The 15,602-nt window shown below is 42.2% G+C and overlaps 1 protein-coding gene across 2 annotated transcripts in view; it reads left to right on the forward strand.

The window, feature by feature from the left end:
* The window catches only part of saga (S-antigen; retina and pineal gland (arrestin) a), a 45,544-nt gene that overhangs the window by 11,269 nt on the left and 18,673 nt on the right, over positions 1–15,602 (forward strand). For both annotated transcript variants that reach the window (XM_016467831.1, XM_016467830.1), the window contains exons 3-5: positions 8,848–8,908; positions 9,031–9,075; positions 9,186–9,385. In XM_016467831.1, the coding sequence (XP_016323317.1) occupies positions 8,848–8,908; positions 9,031–9,075; positions 9,186–9,385 (306 nt within the window). The remainder of the gene's footprint in view (positions 1–8,847; positions 8,909–9,030; positions 9,076–9,185; positions 9,386–15,602) is intronic.

Here is a 15,602-nt window from a genome sequence, read left to right on the forward strand (position 1 = left end):
CTGCAAGCGCTGCCCCCGGAGGAGGCAGACCCAGCCCTAGCTTTTACTCTGTCCCGTCCGAGCCTTGAGATGCTACGTAGACCGGACTCAAAGCTTTAGCACCTCAGACCAGCTCTTTGTCTGTTACGGAGGCCGGCAGAAAGGGAATGCCATCTCTAAGCAGAGGATGGGCCACTGGACAGTGGATGCCATCACCCTGGCTTATCAGGCACAGGGTGTGCCCTGCCCGCTCAGATTGCCAGCTCACTCTACTAGGAGTGTTGCATCCTCCTGGGCGCTGGCTCGTGGCGTTTGGTAGCACAACCTGATAGGTAGCATGTTTCGCTGTTACACCGGCGTGAATAACAATCTTACTGAATTTACATTTAGCATTAACCAGCACTTTTAAATTTGCCAAGATGTCAGGTGCTCTGGCTCCCGGTAAACATTGGACAATGGTGGCTGGTATCTCTATTTTCACGTTCCGTGCAATAGAATCGCCAATAACTTGAGCACTTTCATCAGGTTTCTCAGTGGGTGCGTCACTGAGTGGGGAGAACCTGTTTGATGTCCCATTAAAAAGATAGGTAGCACAAATCGATAGTGAAAAATGCTACCTATCAGATTGTGCTACCAGCATCTTATTCATGTGGTTTGAGGCTTTTTATAATGTCCATACCTACCCCTACCCTAAACTTACCCTTAAAACAATGCAACTATATTTTTGGTAGCACAACCTGATAGGTAGCATGTTTCGCTGTTACACCGGCGTGAATAACAATCTTACTGAATTTACATTTAGCATTAACCAGCACTTTTAAATTTGCTAAGATGTCAGGCGCACTGGCTCCCGGTAAACATTGGATACAGGACTCCCTGAGCTAGTCGCATCCAAAGCCGTATCAACAGCCCTCACATTCTTACTATCCTCAATTTAAGTTTGGATGCGCGTCTCTAATTCTGAAATCTTCTCTGTCAGCCTAACTATTTCCCTGCATTTATCACATGTGAATCCCTCGCTGCCGACAGAGAGAGCTAAACTATGCATGTGGCAAGCAGTGCAAACAACAATAGCAGGAGAAGAAGCCATTACTCACCGTGATTGATGAATGATTCTGACTTACCACTGTTGTTTGATGAACTTGTGAAAAAAAAAACGGAGCGAGAAAAAAAAAAGAAAACAGCAATAGACGCGAATGACAAGCTAACCGGCAAACGAATGCTAACGCGCTGCAAGCACGCTGCACTCGAGGTTTTAGAATAAAAGCAAATGATCAAATTAATCAGATTAGTTTGATAGATAATATCAGAAATATGGTGGGAATGAAGTTATATTTTATCACTTTAAACAACAGAGAGTGATATAACTGCACTCGCGGTTTTAGAATAAAAGCAAACGATCAAATTAATCAGATTAGTTTGATAGATAATATCAGAAATATGGTGGGAGTTAAGTTATATTTTATCACTTTAAACAACAGAGAGTGATATAAGAGATTAATCAGAAAAGCGAAGCTACACGGATCTACAATCTATAGTAATGTGCATCATAGCGTACGAGTCAATAGATGTCAACATCGTACAGTCTACACACATGTCGTAGCCAAGTTTATTAGATCCATGTCTCACAGTGTGACATGCAGTGATCTTATAGGATTGCTAAAATCATGCAGTGTGTTTTGGGCTTTAGATTCCAGCTCTGAAATTCCAACCACCATAAGCTGCTACAAGGTGGTTTTAGGTGGCTGACCAGCTCAACTCCCAGCTGGTGGGGTTAACCTGGCTACCCTTGTAGACTATCTTGGACCAGCAACCAACCAGCTACCTTGTTCCAGTGACTAGTAAAACCAATTTAAATTGGTTTAAACTGTTTTCTCCATGTAGAGTCCTTGACTGAGATGGTAGTTCAGCAAGTCAACCAACAGAACCACAGTGTGTCTCGGGCTTTAGAGATGACAATATATGGAGTTAACTTTACATCCATCCATCAATTTATCAATTTTATAAACCCGTTGTCCTCAACTCCCGGACAATGGGAGACTCCCTGGGGACCCACCGATCTGCACATTTCTATCCCTGCAAACATGTCCCTGCGGGGCCCATGCTGGCTTTTTGCGGGCACAGTGGGCTAGGGCAAACCCACAACATCGTACAGTCTACACACATGTCGTAGCCAAGTTTATTAGATCCATGTCTCACAGTGTGACATGCAGTGATCTTATAGGATTGCTAAAATCATGCAGTGTGTCTCGGGCTTTAGAGATGACAATATATGGAGTTAACTTTACATCCATCCATCAATTTATCAATTTTATAAACCCGTTGTCCTCAACTCCCGGACAATGGGAGACTCCCTGGGGACCCACCGATCTGCACATTTCTATCCCTGCAAACATGTCCCTGCGGGGCCCATGCTGGCTTTTTGCGGGCACAGTGGGCTAGGGCCAACCCACACCAAACCTTAACAGGCCCAGTGCGGGCTTACCCAGGTGAGACCCACAGCTTTGTGCTCACCGCAGGGTCTCTGTGAGCAGGCCACACTAGCGGACTGTGCACATTAATCCTATGATGGCCCAGTGTGGGCCAGCCCGTTCGGGCCCAGAGCAACTTTTGTATCCTTTGGGCCCATGCAGGTTTTGTGTAGGCAGCCTTGTAATGCAAATAGCAGAATACAAACAACATTGACTGGCCATTCTTTAGCCACTCAATTGAAGTGGAATGGCACAAACCAAAAGAGACCTTTTCAGAATCTGTTGTTTCATATAGGCCAGGGATCCTCAAATCTGGCTCACGAGATCCACTTTCCTGCAGAGTTTAGTTCTGGGAAATGTGTCATTTCAAGCCCAGTCTAAAGGAGTTTTTTTTTCTTTTTTTCTATTTAAATATGCACATTGCTGATGTTTTTTGCAGATATGGTACATGTATGTATGGCCTATGTTTGAATTGATGCTAAGTTTAAATGTATTTGTATGCATTTTAGTAGGACTCTTTATTGGTGAGGTTACCACATCATGGTCCTCTTTGAATATGGATTTAACGTTCTTTTCGACATGAGACCATAGTCTACTCTGGACTATTTTTTGATTGTTCCAGTAATGGATTAGTAATGATTCTGACAATTAGGAATTGTATTAGTAATGATTCTCTGATTCTTCAAGATGGCGCCGTGTGTGTTGGCTGGCCGTCGTTCCGTGTTGTCTATTTTAGTGTTTTTTGCAGATATGGTACATGTATGTATGGCCTATGTTTGAATTGATGCTAAGTTTAAATGTATTTGTATGCATTTTAGTAGGACTCTTTGTTGGTGAGGTTACCACATCATGGTCCTGTTTGAATATGGATTTAACGTTCTTTTCGACATGAGACCATAGTCTGGACTATTTTTTGATTGTTCCAGTAATGGATTAGTAATAATTCTGACAATTAGGAATTGGATTAGTAATGATTCTCTGATTCTTCAAGATGGTGCTGTGTGTGTTGGCTGGCCGTCGTTCCGTGTTGTCTATTTTAATGTTTTTTGTTTTATTTGTATGTCTTATTAGCCCTAACTACTCTCTCTGGACTTATGACTGCAAAACTTTGCTTCACATTCGTGCAGTGATGGACGATCTCACTCGGAGTGGAAAGTGTTGTTTTCACCCGCGATTCATGCCATCTATTTCAGTGGAACCTTGGCTCGGCCTAGAGTGTGGGTAGTGGCGAACTCGGCGGATTCAGAGCAATCGCCGTCGGAAGCGTTGCAGATGGGCGGGTTTCGCTGTGAAAGCTAGAGCGTCATGGATGTCGGAGAGACACCTGTTGACCTCGGGAGACTTTTCGAGTGAGAGACTCTCCTGTTTGCATCCAGTTTGCCCAGACTTTTGGATACCATCGTCGCGGGCTGTGACTCAGCGACACAAAGTTTTGAGAGGAGTAAATATTAACAATTTGTGTTATATTGAGTCGGCTGTGGTCTCGGTTGGAGCGTCATTGTCTACGCTGGAGTCTGGTACAGTAAATATGGCATTGGTTAATGTAAGATCACTCTTAAACAAAACGTTTATTTTAAATTACTTTTTTGACATTAACATGATTTGGACTTTCTGTTTATTTCTGAAACATGGCTTAATGTTGGCGACACACACGCCCTGATTGAACTTTCTCCATATGACTGTACATTTTTTAGCACCCCTAGAACTACTGGCCGGGGTGGCGGACTTGCATGTGTTTTTAAGAAGGGATTTAAATGCCGTCTTTTGTCAAAGGTGAACTATCAGAGCTTTGAGGCTCAAGTGATGATGTATGACAGCTGGAAATCTGTTCTGTGTGTGTTGATCTACAGACCACCGAAATATAAAAAGGATTTCATTCAGCAGTTTTTATCACATATTGTGCCAAGTTGTGATAACATTTTAATTCTTGGGGACTTCAATATTCATGTGTGTTGTCCTAATAAGCCTATGGTCTCTGAGTTTTTACAGCTGGTGGACTCTTTTAATTTCACACAGTTTATTTCAAATCCAACCCATGAGCAAGGCCATATTTTGGACTTGGTCTTATCTCTGGGCCTTCCTATTTGTAATGTCGATGTTTTAAATTATGGTCTGTCTGATCACATGCCTGTAATTTTTAATGTTATTATGCCATGCAAATCAGTTTTGCCACAGTCAGGTGTGTTTTGTTCTCGTCTTATTACTTCATCCACGGTGGTAGAATTTTCTGAGGTATATAACTCCTCTTCATTTGTGAATGTGATTGAGTCTCCTTCTCCTTCTGTGGGCCCAGATGAGCTGTTGATATTGTTCAATTCTGTTTGCTCCGATATCTTAGATGTAGTGGCCCCATATAAAGTTAGGAAACCTAAACTTAATTCAACTCCATAGCTTAACAACTATACTTGTTCTCTGAGGCAGGAATGCATGAAGGCTGAACGGAAATGGAGAAAGGATAAGCTACAGGTTTCACTTCAATTTATGAGGCAGTGTTTTTCAGACTACCAGGCTGCTGTGAGAACTGCAAGGCAAAATTATTTCTCAAGTGTCATTGCACAGAATTATAATGCCCCTGCAGCCCTTTTCTCACCCATGAGCAAGGCCATATTTAATTTAGGATACATGTAATTTAGATGTTTTAAATTATGGTCTGTCTGATCACATGCCTCTAATTTTTTATATTATTATGCCATGCAAACCAGTTTTGCCAGTCAGGTGTGTTTTGTTCTCATCTTATTACTTCATCCACGGCGGTCTGCAGTTGTAAAGTACTCTATAAATAAAGTCAATGAATGAATGAATTGTTCCTGGTTAGGAAGAGTCTGGTGTTTGAGAGCTGTGGTGTGTTTTTATTACAAGAGGTTGGATTATTCATTTGCTATCAGCCAACTTCAGCTATGGACAGTGTTTGGACTACAGATAGTACTATAGATGAGACTTTCACACACATCAACTTTCACATGACGTTACAATGAGATTGTAAGATTGAAATCCTACAATCTTATATTGCTTTGTTTGCTTTCTTTTTTGTACTTTTGTGTATTTACATTTTTGTCTATATGTTGCTGTATTAACCTGAATTGAATCTTTTCTATTTTGTATTTAATAAATCCATTGATCTGAAATCCCTTTGACTACTGTACATTTTTGACAATATAGACATTAGTTATGTGGTTAGTTAGTTATCCGCTCTGCATCCATGTCAGATGTATAATAACTGATTTTCCCAAAGACTTAAGTTATAGTAGCTGAAAAGTATTTAAAGTGAAACAAATGTATTGTTATAGATCAGGGGTGCATCCTGTTCTTGGAGATCTACCTTCCTACAGAGTTCAGTTCCAACCCTGATTAAACAAACCTGTCTGTAATTATCAAATGCTCCTTCAGATCCTAATTAGTTGGTTCAGATATGTTTGATCAGGACCAGGGTTCTTCTTCTTCTTCTTGCTTTACAGCGGATCGCAGACTTATAAGTGCATTACCGCCACCTATCTCTCAAATGGGGTTGGGCACCCCTGTTGTAGATTAATAGTGTGGGCTAAGTGAGGGCTGCCCGTGCAGGGCCAGCACTAAGAGGCCAACGTTTTGCCAATGAGCAAAATCTCAGAGGCCCTGCGCTGGCAGCCCGCTGGGGGCCCTTAGGCTAGCCCTAAGTGGGCCCATAAAGGGCCAGTGCAGGCTTGTTTCTCTTATCTGACACACTCAGTTCAATTAATTGATCTCGCTCCTAATAAGCTGATGATCTGAATTTGGTGTGTTACTGTAAATAGGGTACACATAAAATGCACAGATCGGTGGGTCCCTAGGACAGGAGTTAAGGACAACGGCCATAGGCAGGGAAATATCCTGGATGGATGGCCCGCTTATCTCAGGGCTAAAGCACACAGACATACACACATTCCCATTGTCGCTCACACCTACTGACAATTCAGTGTCTGTATTAAATCTATCCTGCATGTTTTGGATTGTGGGAGAAACTAGAGCACAGAGGAAACATAGGGAGAAAACATAGGGAGAACATTCCAATTAAACTCCACACAAAACGGCCTCAGCCAGGACTTGAACCAGGGACCTTCTTTCTGGAGTTGACTATGTATGTGTGTGTGTGTGTGTGTATGTGTGTGTGCAGGGCGGTATTTAGCTGACGCAGGGCCCGGTGAGCTCCGTTCGCGATCGCGTTCCATGTTGGGTGGGGGGGGAGGTGGGGGAGTCGGGGTGCAACTAGTCCGTTCACCATGACCGCGACCACACCAGTTGCACCACCCAAAGGATGCCCTGCGTGTGTGTATGATAATGTCATGGTGATGATACTTTCTTTGATATCCTTTTGGTAGAAAATGTATTGGAGTCGTTCACAAGCTGGTGTGATCGGATGTATTTGTAGGGCTGGTTTCTTGCTGGATTGTATGTGGTTGTCTTATTGATTCTAAATGGCCAACAGAAAATAGGTGACAGAGGGAACACACAATATGAAATCTTGTTAAATGTGTCCGGTATGTACTGTTAGAGTTCAGTATATACACTTTCTCTTAGACATGTATTTATTAGTAAAATTTTACTAGGGGAATTTTATTAGGACTAGTACCTCGGGAAGAACAATTTAGAACAACCACAACAAAATGTGCGTTTTGAATTAAATTAAAGTTTGGCTATTTATCTGGATATTGTCAGACTCTGGTCCGTGTTTTGTGTGTGTTTCCTTATTTGGTCATTTTCCTGTCCTTGTTTAGTTTAATTATGATTCCGTTCAGCTATGTTCTATTAATTACCCTTGTATTCAAGTTCCTGCCTGTTCAGTTTCCCTTTTGTCTGGTCTACTCGTTACGTGGATGTGTTTCCTGCTGTCTCCTGTGTTTATGTACCCTGTGCTCCATGGATTGACTGTTTCGTATATTCCTCGTCTCCTCGCTCCTTAGTTCTGGTTATCCTCGTGTGTGTGTCGTGACAGAAGACCAGACCCAGACAGTAAGCGGCGCCCCTTCTCCCGAGTTTTTATTTCCATTTTTTGTTATATTTTGTTTTCCCTTTTCTTCTCCCCGCGGTATGAGGACCGCCCCGCTGTCAAGCGCACCAGCCGCGCTGTTGTCATGCCTGCCGGTCGCGGCTCACTCCAGCCCGCCGGCTGCTCAGAAGTCAAGTTCGCCGACCGCACCATTGTCATGCCCGCCGACCGCGCCGAAGACAAGCCCACCGGCCGCTCCGAAGACAAGCCCGCCAGCCGCGCCATTGTCAAGTCTGCCGGCCACGGCTCCCACAAGCCCGCTGGCCGCTCCAGAGTCAAGTTTGCCGGCCACTCCAAAGTCGAGCCCGCCGGCCGTGGCTCCCCCAAGTACGCCGGCTGCTCCCGAGTCAAACCCGCCGGCCGCCCCAGAGCTCGTTCCAGTGTCGGCTCCTGCCCCGGAGCTCGCTCCAGTGTCGGCTCCAGCCCCAGAGCTCGCTCCAGTGAGGGCTCCTGCTCCCGAGTATAGCCCACGGAGGGCTCCTGATTCCCCGTCAAGCCCAGGGAATGCTCCTGTTCCTGAGTATAGCCCATGGAGGGCTCTTGTTCCCGAGTATAGACCACGGAGGGCTCCTGTTCCCCAGTTAAGCCCAGGGAGGGCTCCAGATCCCCAGTTAAGCCCAGGGAGGGCTCCAGTCCCCTGTCATGGCTCACGGAGGGCCTCGGAACCCGTAAGCGTCCCCAAGTATTTTTTTTGGTGGGGGGGCGGGGGTAGTAGGGCTCCAGCCGTAGAGGCCAAGGCTGGGGCCGTGGCCTCGGAGGCTGCTTTGCCATGGCCTCCTGAACTAACTGCTCCGCCATGGCGCCTCAAACTGCCAGATCCGCCATGGCGCCCAGAGCTGCCAGATCTACCATGGCGCCCCAAACTGCCGGATCCGCCATGGATCCCGGAACGGGCGCCACCCTGGAGGCCTTCTGTCCGGTAACCCTGCTCATAGAGGCCTCCAGAGCGCCCACCCCCCCCACCCATTGGATGTTGTATGGCGCGGGACGTGCCTTCTGGGAGGGGGGAGTTATGTCAGACTCTGGTCCGTGTTTTGTTTGTGTTTTGCTCCTCATGTACCTTTCTGTGTTTCCTTATTTGGTAATTTTCCTGTTCTTGTTTAGTTTAATTATGATTCCGTTCAGCTGTGTTCTATTAATTACCCTTGTATTTAAGTTCCTGCCTGTTCAGTTTCCCTTTTGTCTGGTCTACTCGCTACGTGGATGTGTTTCCTGCTGTCTCCTGTGTTTATGTACCCTGTGTTCCATGGATTAAAATGTTATCCTTCGGTTATCCTCGTGTGTGTGTCGTGACAATATATTAGAGCGACCTGAAAAAAAACACACAACTGAATGAAGGCTTTTTCTGTTTTAGGCTCATCAAATAATATACTGTATGTTGTGTTTTTAAATCAGGTGGGTGTGTATATGGGGAAGAGAGACTTTGTTGACCATGTTGACTCTGTGGATCCAGTGGGTATGTGAGAGAATAGGCATAATTTTATTAACCTGCCTGTGATTTTAAGCACTTACTGTAATTTTTAAAACCTTCATTTCTGTTTACTTTTTAATATTATTGTGTTTTTCTTTTTCCATCAGATGGTGTCCTTCTCATTGACCCTGAACAGCTTAAGGGGAAAAAAGGTCAATAAATTCACTCAAAGTTTACATACTAAACAGGCAATAAATCAGATATATCTGATTACATACATGTATAACAGTGAGATTTGCTTTGTGATTCTGTCGCCCTCTAGCATATGTCACTTTATCCTGCACATTCAGATATGGAGGTGATGACATGGACGTGCTGGGCATCGCATTCAGACGAGAGATCTACATATCCATCCGGCAGATCTACCCCCCACTGCAGGACAAAGAGCAGGGCATTTTTACCAAGGTGCAGGATAAATTACTGCGTAAATTGGGTGTCAATGCCTACCCATTTTTCTTTGAAGTAAGTATCTTCGAGTTATTCATGTACTATGGTATTTACATGTAATTTACATGCTTTCAAGCCCACGTACTATGTTTAAAATCCATCTTAGTGCCATCATACTTTTTTGTTTGTATTCAGTACAAATTACTTCCGTCAATTTTCCAAACCACTTGAATGCCCTGGATGGATGGCCAGCCAGTCCATAGCAGGCTCACACACAAAGACAAATACACATTTACACTCTTACTCAGACCTATACGGGCAATGTAGTGTCTCCAATTCACCTATTCTGTATGTCACCTACTTTTCGATTGTGGGGGGAAACTCAGGACAAAACCCATTCCAACATAGTAAGAACATGCCAACCCCACAAAGAAAAGCCTCATGACTCAGCCAGGACTCAAACCAGGAGCACCTTCTTGCTGTGAGGTGACTGTGCCACCCTAATAATGAAATCATTTGAAACAGTTTTTGTGTGTGCATTTGTGCTCTTTCATATTGATATTAGAGGTTTAACATTACACATATTTTCAGAAAGGGTTTTCCACTATGGGTTTTTCAGTTCACACTTGTATACCGAACAAATACAGTGAACTTCATTTGAAACTCCCTAGAATTATTTATCTTCATTTCAACGAATCAATATTGATTCTTAAATTCCATCGATTTTTTTAAATCTATGCTGTTTAAGTGAATAAAACTTCGGTAAGTTTACTGGACGGTACTCTGTCCAGTAAACGCAATAAGCCCTGTATTGTTATATTCTATGTTTGTTAAGAATCAACATTCTGATGCTCTTTGATGTGGCAATGACAGATTGCTGTAGTGCCAGTTGAAACAGCAGCACATTGGAGGGAAGGAACACGTTCATCTGTTCCTCTTTACTACTATTTATAGCATTAAAACAACATAAAGGATCAGTGTTTCAACCACAGAAAGACTTCAATAAAACTGTTTGTAAACATTGCATAATGATACGTTTACCTCAGGTATATATATACAGTGGGGCAAAAAAGTATTTAGTCAGCCACCAATTGTGCAAGTTCTCCCACTTAAAAAGATGAGAGAGGCCTGTAAAGACAATGAAATAAAATTATGACAACAAATATGTACTTATTAGGTCTGCCCTCGACTAAGGATTTTTCTGGTCGACTAGTAGTCGTTCATTTTAAGCATTAGTCAACTAATCGCACGTTTATTAATAAACGTTTTAAATTATTATAATGAGCCTTTAATTTCCTACGTAGCCTAACAACTGCTCAAGCACATGCATAAAGCTTGCCACAGCGCACCGGCAGAAGTAATGATTATGAATGTGTCATGGAAAAACAGTAAGGAGACTGCATTAACATTTTATTAATTTGATAAACTAGTGCTTTCTTAGTTTTCGGTTTAAGAGATGACACCGACTCCTCATCTCTGCAGTAGTGATGAATGTGCCTGTTTGCATGTTTCATAAGGATTACATAATCTGAGAATTTGTTTTCCTTTTGAATTGGTTCATTTGAAAGTAGACATTTCACTCTCTATAGATATATTTTTTTATGTCTGTAAGGCATAGATATATTTTTTATGTCTGTAAGGCAAAGATATAGGCTACACAGAGTTTCGCGCTCAAGTTCACAGAGACCGAGACGGCAGAAAGTGCATCATGTTTGCTTTCATTATTTTACAAAAGCGCGTTTTGTTTTTATTGTGAGTGCACACAAATAAACGTTGAGTCTTTACAGATTCTAAAGATGTATTATTCTTATCTGTATGACCAAAAATGAGGGAGTATTTTAAGAGCAAGTGAGCACACCGGCACCTCCATCTGTCCAGTGAATGCTACTGTTCAGCTTCCACACTCCGCACACACATTTGAATAGCGCACATTTCTCTAGGTTACCATTCTCTAGGTTAACATTAGATTGAGCTGCCATGTAAAGTTGCTAATACTTACATATTTCAGATGATAAGTCATATTTGAGGTCGATGAATGATAGGCAAGCATTTGGATGTCCGGCCCGATGTACTGTATTTCCACATATAGCAGCTGTTAATGATCTGTTTGTCACGGACTGTGTGACTTTGCCTGTTTAGCGACTAATAACATTTTGGTTGACCAAGCCTCTCCTGGTCGACTAACGATTAGTCAACTATTAGGGGGCAGCCCTAGTACTTATGTAGTCAACAGTCAACAAGTACTCAGAATATGTTTTATACTTTCAATTCTTCAAAGTAGCCACCTTTTGCTTTGATGACAGCTTTGCACATTCCTGCCATTCTCTCAGTCAGCCTCATGAGATCACCTGAAATGGTTTTCCAACAACCTTGAGTATTTGTTGGCTGCTTTTCCTCCACTCTCCTGTCCAACTCATCCCAAACTATCAGGTGATTGTGGAGGTCAGGTCATCTGATTCAGCACTCCATCACTCTCCTTCCTGGACAAATAGCTTATACATAACTAAGAGGTGTGTTTGGAGTCATTGTCCTGTTGGAAAACAAATGATGACCCCACTAAGTGCAAACCAGATGGGATGGCATGTCACTGCAAAAAGCTGTAGCCATGCTTGTTAAGTGTGTCCTCAATCACCAACAGTGTCACCAACAAAGCACCCCCATACCATCACACCTCTTCCATGTTTCACTATGGCAACCATAGGAACTGTCCATTCACCCTCTCTATGTTTAACAAAGACACGGCAGTTAGAACCAAAAATCTAAAATTTGCACTCATCAGGCCAAAGGACAGTTTTCCACTGATCTAATGTCCATTTCTTATGTTTCTTGGCCCAAGCAAATCTCTTCTGCTTGTTGCTCTTCCGAAAGTTATGGTTCCTTTGCCGCAATTCAACCATGAAAGCCTGACTCACACACTCTCCTCTGAACAATGGATGTTGAAATATGTCTGCCACTTGAACTCCAAGAAGAATTTATGTAGGCTGTAATCTGGGGTGCTGTCAATAGGCTTTTTTCTGAGTCTGGTAGTTCTAATAAACTTATCCTCTGCAGTAGAGGTTGCTCTTGGTCTTCCTTTCCTAGGACGATCTCATGAGAGCCAGTTGCGTCATATCATCGTCCTACATCATCCGGCTGGAAAGCCACTCTCTCGTGTATGCACGTACCAGTTAGCGGAAGCTAGAGATTATGGTTTACTGAGTTTTAAATGTGGATATTTTTTGTACACAAATGCAAAAGTTTGCTTCAGGATGCATTTTCCCCCCACCCCGGAGTCATGTACAGCACTTTTTTATGACAGATTGGCACAGTTTATTGGACTTCTATTGGTCTATTAAATATCACCAATTCACTGCCATTATAAAGCTTGGAAGAGCCAGGACATTTAAATATAACTCTGATTGTATTTGTCTGAAAGAAGAAAGTCATATACACCTAGGATGGTTTAAGTGTGAGTAAATTGTGGTAATTTTCATTTTTGGGTGAACTATACCTTTAACTGAGTGTTTCTTGCCATAATATGAATTTGTAGAGTAGTCGTAGTAGCACTATAGGGCTATTGACTCTGTACCCACCCTTCCTCTGCACAAGACAACTGATGTCTAAAGCACATTAAGAAGGCAAGAAATGTCACAAGTTAACTCTTGACAAGGCACACCTGTGAATTGAAAACCATTCCAGGTGACCACCTCATGAATCTGATAAGAGAATGCCATGATTATGCCAAGCTGTCATCAAAGCTAAATGTACCTACTTTAAACAATTTAAAATATAAAACATATTCTTGGTTGTTTAACATTTTTTTTGTAATTTCATGCCTGTTCTTTCATAGTTTGGATGTCTTCAGTATTAATGTACAGTGTTGAAAATAATAATAAAAAAAGGCAGTGGCTATTTGCACTAAGTGTAATAGTAATAGATGCTATTTACAAAGTGTAAATAGCAATTAGATGCTATTTACACTAAGTGAAAATAGCAGTATTTTCTTAGCTATGCTATTTACAATAAATGCAAATAGCTATAGATTCTATTTACACTATGTTAAAGGGGTGGTTGACTGTTTTTTTTCTAGGCTTGATTGTGCTTATGGGGTGCAGTCTAACATGTTAATGCTTCGTTTTTTTTAAAAACGCATTATTTTTCACATAATTTACCTTTATTCTACACCGCTCTGTCCCTTCTCCTTTGAACGCTCTGATGATTTCCTGTTTTTATGAAACCCCTCCCTCAGAAATATGCAAAGGGCTCGGATTGGTTAGATGGCACAGTGTGTTGTGATTCGCTAAAATGCCTAGTGTGCATCTAAATGTCACGCCCCTCAGCTCAGTGGCATGTGCTCCGGTTGTATTGTAAACAATGGCGTTGTCAATATTGCTTATGAATTTGAGTTCGATTGAGACCCAGAGAATATTAGTGAAGAGGATCGCACAGAACCTGTGCAAGCACACACTCAAGCTCTTAATGGTATGTTTTTGTTTGTCGTTGTCTCATACTTTTAGATACGCTGTTATTTGTAAATGCTACTGCTTATGTTAGCTTTTAATATATGGTTTTATTCTTATTAAAGCTTTAAAGGTTACATACTGTATCATGAAAATCTGACTTTTCCAGGTTTTAAGTGCTATAATCAGGTCCCCTGTGCATCTACCAACCAAGGACACGTGAAAAAGATTAACCCAGTAACTTTGTTTAGGTAAGCCTTTTTCTGCAAGCGTCTGAAAAAAACGAGCGTGTCTGATTTCTCTCCCCTTGTGATGTTTCAAAGGGATCTCACTATAATATTACCAGCCCTTAATCTGCACATTTCCATCCACGGCTCCGTCATTTTGATTTTGTTAGCGCCAACAGTGTACCAGTTCTAATGCCATGGCGAAAGTTTGAGCAAAACATGCAAACTGTTCTGCCTTTGGCTGCACTGACGAGCACAGAACACTATTTACAGTCCCAGCCTCAGAGGAGACAAGAGAGCAGTGGATTTATTGATTTATTTACTGTATATGATGTTTTTTTTTAACAAAGTTCGGGAGGAGCACGTTCAGATAATTAATTTAATTAACACGAGGAGCACAATCAGCAATCAACCCAGTTAACAAGATAAGAGGTGTGTATATATACACAGCAGACTTACCTCTGTTCCTTGACATTTTTCCAGCATCCGTCCGCCACCCCTTCTCCGCAGGGGGGGGTACTCTGGGTTCGGGCCAAAATTCCAAGCTCGGAGCCCTCTCCTCGGACAGCATGCCAAATAAACTTAAAGGGTTAGTTCACCCAAAAATGAAAATTCTGTCATTAATTACTCACCCTCTTTTGCCCCAATGTAAAGCATATTTACACTGTCTGAATCGTTCCCTATCCCCTATATATTGCACTACGTTCCATTCACTGTACAGTAAATACAAATCCTGTGAACAAGTGACCGATCTCAGCCGGCGCTTCAGCATCTATTTATAGTGTAGAGGGCAGGCGCTTTGGATTCTAGAGAGCATTTGATTGGTCAGAAGATTTGATGAGAAGCTGAAGTATGAGGTGAAAGTACTAGAGCCCGACCGATATATCGTTTTGCCGATATTATCGGTCGGTCGGGCTCTAGAAAGTACGTCAAAAAAATCGTTGATCCATTTTGGTGGAAGTGATGAACTGCAAGCTTTGAATGCTTATATCTTCTAAATGCAAATTTTGTCACTGTTTTGGAGCACACTGGCTTATAGATAACCTTAAGACCTAAACCTTAAGTATATTGATACCAACACCCAAAAAACTTTAATTTTGATTTGACAGGGACTTCAATTCAAATTATTAAATGGATGCCACCTTATGGGACAATAAAGCCCTCTCTTCACCTATCCTAACCCTACCCAATACTTTATTTTCAACTTTTCAATTATTTCCTTCATTTTTATTGAAAATAAATGCCTTTCCGATCTGATATGTTATGGGAAAAGAAAGAAGAACGATTTTGGCAAAAGGCGGATTCGAACTCGGACAATCGCGTTAAAATGTACTGCCACGCGCATTACTCTGTATGCAATCATTGCTGTTCATTGACTGGCAGCTTCTGTAGTATTGTCTAGCCCAACCATTGCACTTAGTGACACTCCGAAAAAGGCAACACTGAAGGAGAAGGTGTGTCCAAACTTTTGATTGGTAGTGGGTAGTGTGTAAAGCACCAGTGTGTTCATTTTTAATGGAAAGTTTACATAGATGAGTGAGAGGAAGAGAGAGAGTGAAGGATTACTGAGAGAGGAAACACAGGGAGGGTCATTCTCATGAGAGAAAGCTCTTCTTTGTGGCATGT

Source organism: Sinocyclocheilus anshuiensis, unplaced genomic scaffold, assembly GCF_001515605.1.
Source record: "Sinocyclocheilus anshuiensis isolate Anshui unplaced genomic scaffold, SAMN03320099.WGS_v1.1 scaffold1009, whole genome shotgun sequence".
Classification (NCBI taxonomy): domain Eukaryota; kingdom Metazoa; phylum Chordata; class Actinopteri; order Cypriniformes; family Cyprinidae; genus Sinocyclocheilus; species Sinocyclocheilus anshuiensis.